This window comes from Nicotiana sylvestris, chromosome 2, assembly GCF_000393655.2.
Source record: "Nicotiana sylvestris chromosome 2, ASM39365v2, whole genome shotgun sequence".
Classification (NCBI taxonomy): Eukaryota; Viridiplantae; Streptophyta; class Magnoliopsida; order Solanales; family Solanaceae; genus Nicotiana; species Nicotiana sylvestris.
The window spans coordinates 155,794,875-155,809,999 of record NC_091058.1 but is presented as its reverse complement, the minus strand read 5'-3'; the positions used below and the strand labels follow the sequence as shown (position 1 = coordinate 155,809,999).

The 15,125-nt window shown below is 36.8% G+C and overlaps 1 protein-coding gene across 3 annotated transcripts; it reads right to left on the bottom strand.

Moving 5' to 3' along the window:
- Positions 1–291: 291 nt before the first annotated feature.
- Positions 292–7,426, bottom strand: LOC104213599 (small nuclear ribonucleoprotein SmD3b-like). 3 transcript variants are annotated; one of them, XM_009763130.2, is made up of 5 exons: positions 7,009–7,426; positions 1,551–1,603; positions 1,410–1,476; positions 1,267–1,323; positions 292–692 (listed from the first exon to the last, which is right to left on the bottom strand). In XM_009763130.2, the coding sequence occupies exons 1-5, from the start codon at positions 7,165–7,167 to the stop codon at positions 630–632; spliced, it is 399 nt and encodes a 132-aa protein (XP_009761432.1). In that variant the 5' UTR covers positions 7,168–7,426; the 3' UTR covers positions 292–629. The 3 variants fall into 3 exon arrangements, with proteins under 3 accessions (XP_009761432.1, XP_070024376.1, XP_070024377.1); XM_070168275.1 differs by lacking the exon at positions 7,009–7,426 and adding an exon at positions 1,701–2,132; XM_070168276.1 differs by lacking the exon at positions 7,009–7,426 and adding an exon at positions 1,713–2,130.
- Between the last annotated feature and the right edge of the window lie 7,699 nt (positions 7,427–15,125).

Genomic DNA, 15,125 nt, shown 5'->3' with positions numbered 1-15,125 from the left:
GTTTTCCCTGCCGACACGGTATGTTGCTCAACTAGGAAGACTTAATAAAATGAAATTCCAATCGAATCAGAAGCAGAATCTCTTGATGCAAAATGAGTTCTAGAAGTAATTCACCAATGGTTCAACCTTAATCTGTTTCGTCCTAAAATATAATTGTCTGCAGGCTTCACTTCTTGACCTCACAAAGAAGAGCACTCATCAACATTCCCTCAAGGTACAGCTCCCATGGTCCATCTCAGAAATAAATATACCAACAGAGTAATGAAAGGATTTAAGAGATTGTAGAGGATATTCTGGAAGATATTACCATCTATCCAAAAGAGACTATTTGCTTTTAAAACACTACAAAAGATCATAATCCAGCACTAAACAGAGGTACAACAAACACTCATGGATCACTGAACAATGAGTAACTGGACCGATCCATATTATAGCGGCCATCTGAGGATCACTCAACTTTCCAGCTCTCTCTAGGGCAAGACACATCTAGACCACAGAGTTAAAAATTCTACATCGAATGGTTCTTACTTCTTAGATTACAAGGGAGCAGGAGCGGAAGTCACTAATACTGCCAATACAATGAATTTAAGAACTCAAGACCTGATCAAATGAAATCCAACATGGGGCAATCATCTTCTTACAGGGGGCACAACACCCCGACCAGGTGCTGCTCCACGACCTGCAGCCTGAGCCTGCAAACAAGATGTTTATAATCAGGTACATTTCTTCAGTAGAAGAATTACAATTCTTGAGCCAGCTAAAACACAACAAATTCCTCATAACATCATCCTCTCTTTTTTCTTGTTAAAAAGCAAATCTTCATCACATCCTCTCCACTCCCCTTCCACGCAAAAGAGAATCCCAAAAATCTTCTGGGGTAAAGGATCAAAATATACAACTCACAACCTAGAGCAACCAGCAAGGGGCACGTTATATTTTAGTGAAATAAGGGGGGGAAGAAGCACAAGTGACAGTTGACAGCTTTCTTAAATTGGATGAAGCTACAGATAAAAAAGATAAACTTCCTGTAAGAAGCAAAACTAAGGAACACAGGAGAAGTAAATCAATCAATCCCCTTTTTTTCCCCAAAAATCTTTCCCTTTCTTTGAAACAAACTTCATATTGGCTCCACCATTTTGCAAAGTCAAACAAAGTTACTGCATATGCCTAAATTATACATGAAATTGTATGTAGCAAAAGTTCTGCTTAGTAGTTGGCATCAAACTGAAAAAGCAAGTAGAAGGAAGAGATAGAAGCAACACTCACTTTAGCTCGCATTGCAATAGCACGTCCCCGTCCAACACCAAGTGATGTACCTTTGCCCTTCAAAAGTGAAATAAAAAATAAGCAAATCACTTAAAAGAAAACAAGGATAAACCGAACCAAAGACAAATGCAACAGCAAATTACCTTAATTCTAGCTTCTAGACGCTTGAACATGGGGGCATTTTTAAGCATATCAGGGATTATCATGAACCTGGTAGAAATTCAAGTTCAGTATATGCTCTTACCAGGAAACAGCATAAAATCATGCAAAAGGAATCTGTATACCTGACTTTACTGCCTCTAATAAAAACATGCTCCAGTTGTGACACCCGTCCATCCTGCATTGATCAAAATTAGAAACTAATGTCATATTTTAGAAGAAAAACCCCTTGTAGATCTATAAAAAAATGTTAAATTTCTTTTTCTCTGAGTAACTGGAGAAAGAACCAAATATTGCAGCTTATGAGGTGAATCGTTCATCCAACACCAAACACGCAGCAGTTGATGCAAAACAAGACTTCCTAGTATTTCGCTAGATCAGTTTCTTTCTTATTTTTCTATAGCAAACCTTCTCCACTATACCAAGGCATATCATTAACTACCCTAGGAGTGTCAATGCAAGGACTGAAAACATCACTTTATTTTAAAGGCGGAATACATACGGAGACACCTAAAGTTGGCACCATTTTTCATTTAGACACTTAAACTCGGGCTAATACCTATTGAACACTTAAACTCCTTCAAAAGTGTACCAATTAGACACCTTTAGCTGACATGGCAAAATGTGTGTTCTCCACTCTCTTTGAGCGCGTCCACTACTAAAAAAAATTAATTCTTTTTTTTTCCTGTCGCTTTCTCTTGTTTTTTTCCTTTTTACTCTGGTTTTCCTTGAAAAGGACTACCTTGCCGGAAACTTTCACGGTTGGCAGCAAGCCCACATCTTCTCCACCAGAACATCACCACCAAGAAGTTAACTTCCAAAAAATCTCATTTGGTTTCTCCAATCTCCATTCAGCTCCAACAGCATCATAATCAACTGCAATTTTCGTTGCATGATAATAGAAATGCTTGCTTAAACCGGTAAATCAGAAAATTTTGGGTGAGATTTTTAATGTAACCGAAGAATAAGCAAATCAGGACAACTAAGTTGGAAAGCATCGCTAGTGGGTGCAATCGAAGGGCCTTAATTGGTAACAAACAGCATATGAGCTTCACCAGATTTTGTTTTTTACCATTAATGGAGTTTCCTTTTGGGTCAGATGTGATTGTACAAAATCTTTTCTATATCAATTATATTCCTCAATTTCTGCTCAAGAATCCCATTTTAACACCGGAGGCAACTGATTTTTAAGGACTTTAAGAAAAATTTACAGAGAAATTGAAAGAAAATATCGGGAGAGAGAAAAGAGATTTGGTTTGGGGGAGGGGTGTTGAGGAAGACGGCTTTTTGTTCTTCTTTTTCCTCGTACTTCTTTTTTCCTTATTATTTGGAATAAAAAATTGACACGCCATTGTCTCATTGGTTGTTTTGCCAGGTCGGCCGCGTGTAAAATGCACGCGTTTCATATTTTGGATGTGTCAGCTAAATGTGTCTAATTGGTACACTTTTAAAGGAGTTTAGGTGTTCAATAGGTATTAGCCCGTGTTTAAGTGTCTAAATGAAAAATGGTACCAACTTTAGGTGTCTCCGTATGTATTCCGCCTATTTTAAAAGATTGACTAAGATTTGGATGCTTTATCTAATTCATATTGATTCTTTTTTTTCCCAATGACAATACAAAGATAGCCTCTTAAAGTTGTCACCATCGATTAGTTAAACACTTTAACTTTCAAAGTGATAGATAGACACTTCTAGTAGTTAGAATTGTTCCTTGTAAACATTTGAGTCCACAAGATAACCTGCATAAAACTCACATTGGTTACAACCAAATAAACCAAAGGCATAGCGACACATGTAAACTAGAAAAATAAATTGACACCTATTTTTTTTTTGATAAGGTAATTAATCAATAAATTCACACCTATTAAAAAATAAATATTATAATTGAAAAACCCAAAAAACAATAAAAACTAACCCCACCACCTTTTCTTCTTTCCACCCACCCCCGTCTCTTTTTCTCTCCATCGCTAGGCAGAATGAAACATTCTTGACCCCCCCCCCCTTTTCTTCTTCTTCCTCACTAGAGACCCAAACTCCTCCCCCTCCTTTTCTTCTACAAATACAACCAGTGGCCAATAAAACGATCATCAACAAGAGGAAACACTTCATAAACAAATAGAGTATGAAATTCTGAAATTTAAAGCAAAAGTATTCTAAGGATTTGTAACCAGTTTTCATGTCAGAGGGTGTGGATGGGGTTTTCGGGTGGAGTTGTGGCCTGAGGTTCATCCGTTTATAGAGGTGGGAATGTGAGAGTTTTTATGGGTGGTCAACGAATTAGTGCTGACGTATTTTGTGTCAAAATTGAAGTGGCAGAATGGCGGCAGAAAGAGTAGGAGTCACTGGTGTTTGCGTGAGGAAGATTCGTTCGTGGAGATGAATTCTTTGGGAGAGAAGGTGGAAATATTTTGGATAAAAAAGGAAAACACGGTGTGGGCCACACATAAAATATATTTAAGCTTAAAAAAAAGTCCTCATGCACTCAATTATTAGTGAGACACAACTAATTTGCCATGTCAGCACAAGGTGTTTAAAAGATACATTTGGTATAAAGAGGTGTTTATGTGGCCACTAGAAAAGTTAAAAGTGTTTAACTGATCGTTAGTGACACTTAAGAGGCTATCTATGTGTTTCGCCTTAAAAAGTTTATCAAGGACAGGGGCAGCAGTGTAGGACCAACTTGGTTTTTGCCCTGTTCTGCTAATCCACTGCATAGTAAGTTGCACCTACAACAAAAAAGGAAGTGAAGAAACCAACAAAGGGGGAACTTGAGAAACAAAAACATGGGCAGCACTTCTACTACCAGCAATACACACTTGATCTAATAGAACATCAGAAAGCTAAAAAAATTAGACATTGGAAGCAAGGAGTTTGTTTGGTTTATCACTATATTGAAATATTTTCTATTTCCATTCATCACAAAAGGTGTGGTCTTTCTATCCTTTTACATTGTAGTTACTGGTAAAGGTGTTTGGTATACGAAAATGAAAATATGTCTCTTGCGAATCTCCAATCATCTTCCATTAGCTAACCAGAATAGATTTCTCCAGTTCATAATTTGGGAACAAGAAAATAATCAACCTTTCTGATGAAAGTGATCGAAACCACTTAATATGCAAACAAAAGCAGAGCGACAGAACCTTCGGGTGAGTTTGTCTGATTTCCTAACTTAGTGACAATTTGTTGAAAATGTAATGAAAAAATTATTATAGCATAGCACCCAGAGTGCAATTAATTAGTACAACCCCAACAATATGCATCTTACTATACACTAGCTACATTTGAAACAACCTAAGGAAATTAACTATCCTATATGCATGTACATTTTCACTTTTACATAAAATTATTACGAGAGCTAAATGACAATTTTGAAGGCCAAGTAGAGACGGAGCCGTACAGATGGGACCTCCAGATGGTAGTTAACCTTTTGCTGTCTCCTTTGACAAGGTAAATGTGGATACTAATCTGGTGCTGCTCTTTCCCTCAATTGAAAGTAAAATGACGAGCTTCTCCACTCCAATGAAAGACATATGACGAGTAAAGGAGCATCAGGTCTTATTGGGATATTTTTTCAAGCAGCACATAGTTTCAGCTGGCAGATGGATGGAGATAAGTTTTTGGGATAATGCTTGGTTGGGTCATGGCCAGATGGGTTCAGTATTGTCTCTATTAATGAATATTAAAGTCTATGCTTACTACAATTTTATTCATAGATTGGATTAAAGCGGACAGAAAAAACTTTGGCCTTCCAGAAATAATTCAAGAAGACGATGATGCATATAACGAAATATTATCTACTGGAGATGGCGAGGACGCAGAAGGACAAGTGCTACCAATTCCAGGCAAAGAACGACGAAAATTTATTTAACAATTACATAAATCGTTCAAAAGAAATATGTAATTTTATTTTTACAAGTGTTGAAATACAAATATTAGAAATCTATAGTTTACATTGCATTAAATAAAACAAAAGGCTTTTCATAGTCTTGAATTTTCATCCATTAGAGTTTGTTTGTATTTAAATATAATATTTTTTAAAATTTTTTAAAATTTTAATTTTAAAAATACCCCCAAGTAACCCCCGAGGACCGGTAGAGGTACTGGTACGATACCAAGAAAAATACCCTTACCCTGTATCCTTAAATCCTCGTAACCGAAGTCCCCTTAAGGAACCCCCCTACCGCCCCCGTACCTAGTCCCCTTAAGAACCCAGCACCCTCCCTTAGCCATCCCTAGTTTGCACACACTTCATTGACCAATCACACACTTTCGGTGCTCAATTAGTTTCTTATTTTAACTATTCCGACTATCCTGAAAAGAATGATGATTAAGACTACCAGGGTTAAGCATCTAAACTTTTGTGTGAATTCAAATCCCCTTCATGTATTTCTCTTAAAATAACTTTTACATTATTAGCAACTGCACAGACCATTAAAAGATCTAAAATTTAATTTCAACAACAGTTAACACAGCATTTTGCTTGGCTTCTTCATTACTGTCTTTTCTTTTAAATTATACTCAGTGTTATCAAAGGGGAAAAGCGCAAAAAAGCTCCAAGGTCTATTGGGGCTTTAAGCGCAAATCGAAAATAAAGCGTGGGCTTTAATGAAGAAAAGCGCAAATGGAGAAAAACTTCAAATATGTATGTGTAGTCCAAGAGTAATATCTATAAGCATGAATACCCAATACATGGACATAGAGATTGAGGAAAATTTATAATAAAGTGAAATATCAATTGTTTAGTGTCGCCTCTTCAGGATTACGCTCATTGGAAAGGAAAAGTATGTCTTAAAGCCTTGATGAGAACCCTGAAGCGCCCGCTAAGCAAGGCGAAGCGCTTAACATGTTTTGAGCCTCGCTTCAGGGCTTAAGCACGCTTTAAGCGCGCCTTTGATAACAATGATTATACTGTGACTATGCTTTTTCTGAGCCAAGGGTCTACCAAAAACAGTCTCTCTAAAGGTAGGGGTAAGGTCTGCGTACACACTATCCTCCCCAGACTCCACTTTGCAAGATTACGGGTTTGTTGCTGTTATTGTTGCAAAACACAGCATTTGATAAGAAAGCTAAACTAAGACAGGTGAATGACAACGAAACAGGAAAATGTATGTTAAAAACCGTACTTTAGCACTGTCATTGGTGTTCTTGAGCTGTCTATTCCATTAGTCCTCGCACTCAACTACCCAAAAACAGTGATAAACATTTAAGTTTTCCATGTGAATTCGGTGTCATTTTTTAATCCTTATAAAATTAAATCTATCTAATCAGAAACTAAATAGAACATACTGTTAATCACGTGAGATTGTAAAAACTAGGGTTTTAGAGTATAAGAAACATAAAAAAGGCATAAACGAAAAGTTAAACTAAAACAAGATCATTTTCTCAGGAGGTAAGGTCCATGTCCCCTCCATTGTACGTAATCTTTTTTTGTGGGAATAGACATGGTAGGGGTCTCGCCAACCCCCCCCCCCCCCCCCAAACACTCCCGGTGATGAGAACCTGGGTGATCGGGTTTAATTAAAAAAAAAAAAACTAAAACAAGATCAAAACGAATTAGGAACTATGTATGTATGAAAGACATACTTTAGCAGTGTAAGTGATGCGTTCGAGCTGGCAATTCCAGTTGTCCTCGCACTCCACCATACTTCCTCTGTAAACCTCACCGCTCTTCATCTCTACAGTCACTATATGACCCGTCGCCTCATGTAGAAGCTTCACCGGTATGCCTAAGCTTCGACTCATCTTTCTCTCCTTAGTCTGCCAAAAACGTAATGCTGTTGGCTAGCTTGTAGTTTGTAGAACCCACGACGACTGTGACGCACTCTGAAGAAATCAAACAAACCCAAGTACCGCGAACCTGATAAAACTTAGGGCAAAGACTTCCGGGTCCTCTGCCAATGGATCAAGTTTGATCTAAACGGGTCGAGTTTGATTGCGTAGGTTTTATTTGTTTTCTTTTCTTTTCTTTTCTTTTCTTTTCTTTTTTAGTTGAGGAATATATTTGGCATCTATTTAGAAGAATCTATGCAATATTAAAAGCTCTTGTACGGGTCTTGTAAGGGTCCAAATTTGGCCACCACGACACCAGATAAGCAAGACATGGAACGAGGTCACCACAACACAACGACCATCGGTCGTTGTGACAAAGGACGACAATCAAGAGCGGGCAGCCGAAATAAGATAGTAACGGTAGTCTAAACTTAGAAAGAGACGGGAGGAATATGTCTTTTGGATATTCTTTATGTTGTACTTTTTTAGGGTTTTTTGAAAAAATGTCCCTTATAAATAGGAGGAGTTAGTAAACAAGAGGGGACTGCCACTTTGAAAGAAGAGAGAGCACATTGTAAAAATGAGAGAAGAATATACGAAAGAATTGTCTTACTCACTTTACTCAAGCACATGTTGTTTAACTTTCATCCATAAATTTCTGGATTTCACATTCATATCGGTTGCATATCGTTCACGTCATCAGAAAGAGGAGGCATCCAATCACACAATCATTGGGTGACAGTCCCTTTATATTTTGACCATTATCATTTCTTGCATTCATTGCATTTTCAGGTTATTATATATTTTGCTAATCTTAACGCCTCGAGTATATCACTTAACGCTTCTAAACCGTTCTCATTATAGTAGAATTTCGTTCCATTTGATCTAGAAATTATTGAGTTCAACTGAGATTCACTCCATTAGTTTGTTATTAATTACTTTAGCAATTATTTGCTCAAACAATTTGGCGTCGTCTGTGGGGAGTTCTCTAGTTGAAACTATAGTTCTTTCTAGATCACAAAAAAACATTATCTTCCTCATTTGCACTGCTAACAATGGCAGGAAAAGGAGATGCGAGGTTGAGAACGATAGCAGGTGATGCTACCAACATCTTGAACACAATCAACGTGGCAGGGAAAACGATGAAAACGCGACACCGATTGCTACACCCAGACGGAGTGCTTCCCCCCTCCCCCATCCGCGAGAGCGTAAATGCTTCACGCGAAAAGGGAGCCTCCACATCAACAATAGAGGAAGTACCACCAGCATTAAAAAGACTACTGGAAGAGTGGCTAACAAGCACTCTGAACAACATACTCGATAAACCTGTCCCAAGGGAGAACAGAGATACTACACATATAGACATTATGACAACCACTGGCGAACAGGACGCCCCCCAAACAGGTAACACTCATGCCACTATTGATGCAGGTAATGACGCTGTCACACCTCCTTTTTCCGCCCCGCGAGGGGTGAAGGAGTTTTTTCCAATTAAAGGACAATCGAAACGGGATTTGTTTATTTATTTCAGAGTCGCCACTAGGGAGATTTATGGTGTCCCAAGTCACCGGTTGAATCCCGAATCGAGGAAAGAATGACTCTGTTTAACAGTCCGCGAATCAGAAATCCGGATAAGGAATTTTGTTAACCCGAGAGAAGGTGTTAGGCATTCCCGGATTCCGTGGTTCTAGCACGGTCGCTCAACTATTATATTTGGCTTATTTATCTGATTTTTTTTAAAACAATTAAGAACTTATATTCAAATTTAACTTTGACCCGCTTTTATCATTATTGTTATTATTATTATTTTATACAAGAATTACAACATCGTGAAAACGCATCTCGAATCACGTCACAATCAGTGTACACGTGATTTGTTGACGCATTTTGACTCCACCAAGATTGGGATTTAGGTTACATAAATGCACACCCATGTTTAAGAAAATACCCTTATTAAATACGCGCCTAAAGACTACACGTTGTTATACTTTTTGGTAGGACCGTGAAATTTACTAAACGATCCATCCCAGAATCTAAGTATTTTTTTAAAAAAAAATAAAAATAAATAAGATTGGAGGACCCGACAAATTTTTTTTTTATTGTTTATATTATTTTTTTTATTGTTTATATTATTATTTTTTTAGCGAAATCCTCTCTTATTTTATGAATATCCTAGAATGACTACATTTTTTTATTTTTTTTTTATTTTTTTTGTCTATAAATATAAAATCAATCTTTACATACTTAAAAATAACATATTAAATACTAGTTTAAAACAAATATTAGTGGAAAGAAATATTACTAAAATTGTAATTATAAATACAATATGGAATTGTCAAATAATTTTTAAAAAAGAAACTAATTATCCCATAACCGGATTAAAATCATATTGTTAGATGACTTGAGCTATTGAAATTAATTATTTTCATCTACTGAAAATTAGAAACAATCTTGATTACTAATGCGTATTTCTAAAATTTAATTAATTTAACCTTAACTAACCTTGTTTTAATTCAAATCATGTCCTAATACTTGATTCGCAAAATTAATTTAAATTCATGTTTTAACTAAATTTAGCTACATGATTTCGATTAACTTAATGTTGGCGATACTAAAACCCTTATAAATAGTGAACTTAGTCAATTTTGCCAAAACTGATTTAATAAAGTCATTTTTTCGTTATTTTCTTCTTATTCTAATTATTAGACAGTTTAATCAGTAATGAACATGCTTAAATATATACTACCTAATAATCAGGTTAAAGCAAAGCATTATTTAATACATCGCTACAATATGCCTAATTATGCAAAACGACGGCGATTTACAGAATAATAATACATGAAATAATCTAAATACAATTAATATATAAAAAAAAAGCTAAATTAAAAATTTAAAATTCCATTCTTCATTTCAGCTTACAAAATGTCAAAATTACAGTTCTGTACCTGGTATTGTCAGTATAAGAAGAAGAAAGTCAGCCACGTAGTACGTAACACAGCAACAACAATAATAACCAACAATCCAGTCAACAGAAATCCCAGTGACAGATTTGAAAATCAAAATAAAATCCAGAAACACCGACAACAAACAACGGACAAAAGCCAAGGGAATCTTTTCAGATTTGAAAGACTAATTAATGCTTAACCCTTAATTTCTAAACCCGTATATCAGAATATTTATCAGGTGTTTACTACTCTCTCTTTTAATTTCCAGCTCCTTTTTTATTTGTATTTTTTTTCTTTTTCTTTATTTTTTTTTGAAAGTTTTAATATTTTTCGGAAATTTTCTTTCTCTCTCTTCAATCTTCAGCCCTTTTTTTTCTCTCTGTCCCCCCCTAAAATCTGATCAAGTCCCTCTATTTATCCCCATCTTTCAGCATTTTTTTTAAACATAAAACTCACTATCTTCCCACTCATCCCCTTTTAATCTCACTACTTAATGTTTTGTCCCCACTACATTAAACAAATACCCCATTATATCTTGTCCCCCATGCTTATATTAAACAATTGCATTATTCTCCACCATTATATCTTGTTCCCCCATTATTGATTATTTTAATATTATCTTAATCTTAATGGACAGAACACTCAAAATAAATATTTATTCAGAATTTTAATTCCAAAAATACCCCTCTGACCTTACTGAAATTACCATTTTGACCCTGAAAACATTGTAATTTACCAATCTACCCCGTCAGCTATAACAAGTTCAACTAATCAATTCTAACCAAAATATAGCAGCTATAACCAATTCCTAATCAGATTTTATGAATAAACTCAAACTATATGATGAACAACAAGAAACAACTTGAATTATTTTGATTGAACAATCTTTTTAAACAACAAATTTATTTTCAGATTCAACAATAATAACAAACAAATATATTCAAAGCATGAGCTCAAATTCAAATCAAACTTAAACAAAAATAAATAAACAGATTCAAATCACTAAACTCAAATAATCAATTGATTTTTTTTTTAAATTAAATCCAACAAAATTATAACAAAGATACATTGAATCAAAAAAATTAAAAACCAAAACATAACTTCACATTAAATCACTGAATTAAAAACGAACTTCAAACAAAATGAACACGAATTAAATCTACAACAAACAACGGATTCAAGCGATTTAAACCAACACTCTTCTATATTAAAATTAAATCCTTTTAAATTAATAAAACAAACTGAAAAATAATTAATTAAATTTTAATTTGAATCTAACGATATTAAACTAACATGAACAAACCGAAAAAATTAATAAAACGACAAACACGAACAAAACAAGAATCAAACATTTACCGATTTTAGATTCAAGAATATCAAAACAAAATGCGGACAAAAATGAAACTCAAACCCACTAACCGGATCGAAACGACGAAGAACTTGAACGAAAACAAACTGTCCGGAAATGATTATCGTACCAAGACTGCCAACGCCCTAACGGATCTTGACTTCAACGACAAACTCACCTTCATTTTAAACTTGACGAACTCTAAACAACACATAACGACCTCGACGGATTGAAACTGAAGATCATCGAGCAGTAGTTGTTTGTGGTTGAGCAGTGGCCACCATGGATGTTGAACGAAGCTGGACGAAGCAGCAGCATCGAGCCACAACAACACGGACGAGACCAAGGCAGCAACAACGTGATGGAGCAGCCCGTGGTCGTCCATGGCTGTAGCAGAAGCAACAACGGCGATGGACATGGGAGGTCGATGGACGTAGCAGGAGCAACTGGAGAGCTGGATGAAGCAGCAGCAGCAGCAGCGAGCTAGTTGTTGGGTCGTCCATGGTGCGAGGATGGTCGTCGACGATGGACTGTTTTGGTTTGACGGAGCTGCTGGTTCGACTAAAGGTTTTTCGGCGACGTGACGATGACGAAGAGGATGAAGCCTGGCAGCTCGCGCAATGGCTGCTGGAGCTTGACGAAGAGGAAAAGGCAGCAGCCATGGCGACACAGTAGGGTCGTTTGGTTGAAGACGACGAAGACTGTGTGTGTGTGTATGTGTTGCTGTGTGTGTGTGGGTTGCTGTGTGTATGTGTGTTGCTGTTGGGGTGTGTGTGTGTGCGTGTGGTGAAGGGGAAGGACGGGGGGGCAGCCATAGTTGCTTGCTTGGGGAAGGTGATGGAGAAGAAGAAGATAAGGAAGGGGGGGATGGTTAGTGTTAGGGTTTTTTTGTTTTTTTTTTGTTTTGTTTTGTGTAAGATAGGGGGTGTTGGGTATTTGGGTTATGGACTGGGTCGACCCGGTTTGAAATGGACCGGGTCGTAGAGGAAGGTTGGGTATATTTGGGCCTGTGGTTCAAAATTGAAGAAGAGTCCAATTCCGATTTTCTTTATATTTTTTGTTCTCTTTTCTTCTTTTATTTTTCTAAAACTAAATTCTAAAAATCCTTAAATTATTGTATAGAACTAAATTAATTTATAAAAGTACAAATTAATTCCCAATAACAATTAACACATAATTAAGTGATAATTAAGCATAAAATTATACAATTGGACATTAAATGCTAAAAATGCAAACGATGCACATTTTTTGAAATTTTTATTTTTGTAAAACAAACTTAATTAACAATTGTAGGATTAAATCCTAAATTCAAATGAGACATATTTTATATTTTTATTAATTTAAACAAATAAACATGCACAGACAAAAATACAAATAATTATACAAAAATACCACAAAAATACAAAAATTGCACACAAAAGGAAAATTGTTTTATTTTGAATTTTTTTTGGGAGTGATTCTCATATAGGGCGAAAATCACGTGCTCGCAGCTGCCCCTCTTTGTCCAAAAACACGAAGGGTTTTCGTGCAAAGATAAAGTGAGCGGATACGAGCGATTTTTGCCCGTTCGAGTACTCCGTGTGAAGCGTTTTTTGAAAGATTTGACCGAACCTTTGCTTCAGAGGTTTCCTACATATCCTGGGCTAAACAGGAATCAAGTTAATGTAGTTCGGGAAGTTTTGGTAGCTGGGACTACCATGGGACTGCAATGTTACTACTGTTGCATGCTACTTTTACTGTTTGCTGACCTCCTTATTACACCGGGCTTAAAAGAAAACAAGAAGCTAGGCTAGACTACGGATCATAAAATCTCATCTATCTTCAACTTGTTCTTGTTGCCTTGCTTTCTTGTCGGCTTGTGTTTCTTCCGGTGTTTTTCTTCCGTGCATTTGGGGATGACACTGCCTTTTTCTTTTCTGAATACCAGTTTTCGTCATTTTGTTCGGTCCGATGGGGATATGGCTTTCTTCATCAGATTTGTTATGCTGGGCATAATTTAATGTTCACAGGCCGCTTCTTTCAAGACGCGTCTTTTCTTCCTTTTGACTCATGCGCTTGAATTTGTGCTGGGACCTCTTGTTGCAACCTTCTGCTTTCCGGTGCTGGGGATTTTTATTGTTTCCTACTGGGGATTCCTGTTGTAACCTTCTGCCTTCCGGTGGGTTACTGATTTCAAGATCTGCAGTATAAGACTGAAAAGTATTCCTCTCGTTATACAGGTGGGCGCCTGAGTGAAAAAAATATGAAATGTATTCCCTCGTTATACTGGTAGGCGACCTAGGACATGAAATGAAAAACAGAAATGTATACCCGCATTATACTGGTGGGCGACCTAGAACATGAAATGAAAAACAGAAATGTATTCCCGCATTATACTGGTGGGCGCCTAGGACATGAAATGAAAACAGAAATGTATACCCGCATTATACTGGTGGGCGACCTAGGACATGAAATGAAAAACAGAAATGTATTCCCGCATTATACTGGTGGGCAACCTATGACATGAAATGAAAAACAAAAATGTATACCCGCATTATACTGGTGGGCGACCTAGGACATGAAATGAAAAACAGAAATGTATTCCCGCATTATACTGGTGGGCGCCTAGGACATGAAATGAAAACAAAAATGTATTCCCTTGTTATACAGGTGGGCGCCTAAGACATGAAATGAAAAACAGAAATGTATACCCGCATTATACTGGTGGGCGACCTAGGACATGAAATGAAAAAAAGAAATGTATTCCCTTGTTATACAGGTGGGCGCCTAAGACATGAAATGAAAAACAGAAATGTATACCCGTATTATACTGGTGGGCGACCTAGGACATGAAATGAAAAACAGAAATGTATTCCCGCATTATACTGGTGGGCGCCTAGGACATGAAATGAAAACAGAAATGTATTCCCTTGTTATACAGGTGGGCGCCTAATGGTAAAGACATGAAATGCATTCCCTTGTTATACAAGTGGGCGCCTAATGGTAAAGAATAACTTGAATTTGTTTCCTCGATTCTCCGAGAAAATTTTCACTTGTGGCAGAAAATTTTCTGCCCCAGTTCTGGGGATCTTTCTTATGGCATGTCCTTCGGCCATCATCAACACTTTATTTTCCTGTTCAAATCAAAGAAAATTTAGTTAGTTTTTTTTTTACAATATGGCGAGTGGTCATGTCACTCCTGATGGGGATGATTGGTCCCTTCCCCTTATTCCTGCTTGGCGTTCCCAAAACTTGTTGGTGATGATATTATTCGCTGGGGATAACATTCTGCTGGGGATGGTTTTTCCATTTATCCCTTCCCCGTTCTATGTCTCAAAACTTGCTGGGGGTTATTTTGCTGAAGATGGATTTTCCTTTCTTCCTTTACCACTCTGTGTTGTCCGACCACCTCGGAACTTGTTTCGATATTCGGTCGGAGTCCTGCTGGGGATCCTCTTGGAACTTTGCCTACAATTTCCTCAACATGTTTTTTTTTCTTTTTTTTTCCGGTTCTTCCCCGTACTTTCCTTGCCATTTTAGACCAATATTATTCGGCCTGGCAACCAACGTCTTTTGTCTTATTGCCTTGTCTCTGGCCTGCCTTCTTCACATTTTACGTTGTACCATTTTGGCAACTGGTAGTAAGCTCTGAAAGACCT

Coding starts and splice junctions, on each gene's coding strand:
- LOC104213599 (XM_009763130.2), bottom strand. CDS start 7,167: ATGAGTCGAAGCTTAGGCATACCGGTGAAGCTTCTACATGAGGCGACG. Junction 1,604..7,008: donor GCATCACTTACACTGCTAAA/GTATGTCTTTCA, acceptor TGATCAATGCAG/GATGGACGGGTGTCACAACT. Junction 693..1,266: donor CTATTGCAATGCGAGCTAAA/GTGAGTGTTGCT, acceptor TCTTGTTTGCAG/GCTCAGGCTGCAGGTCGTGG.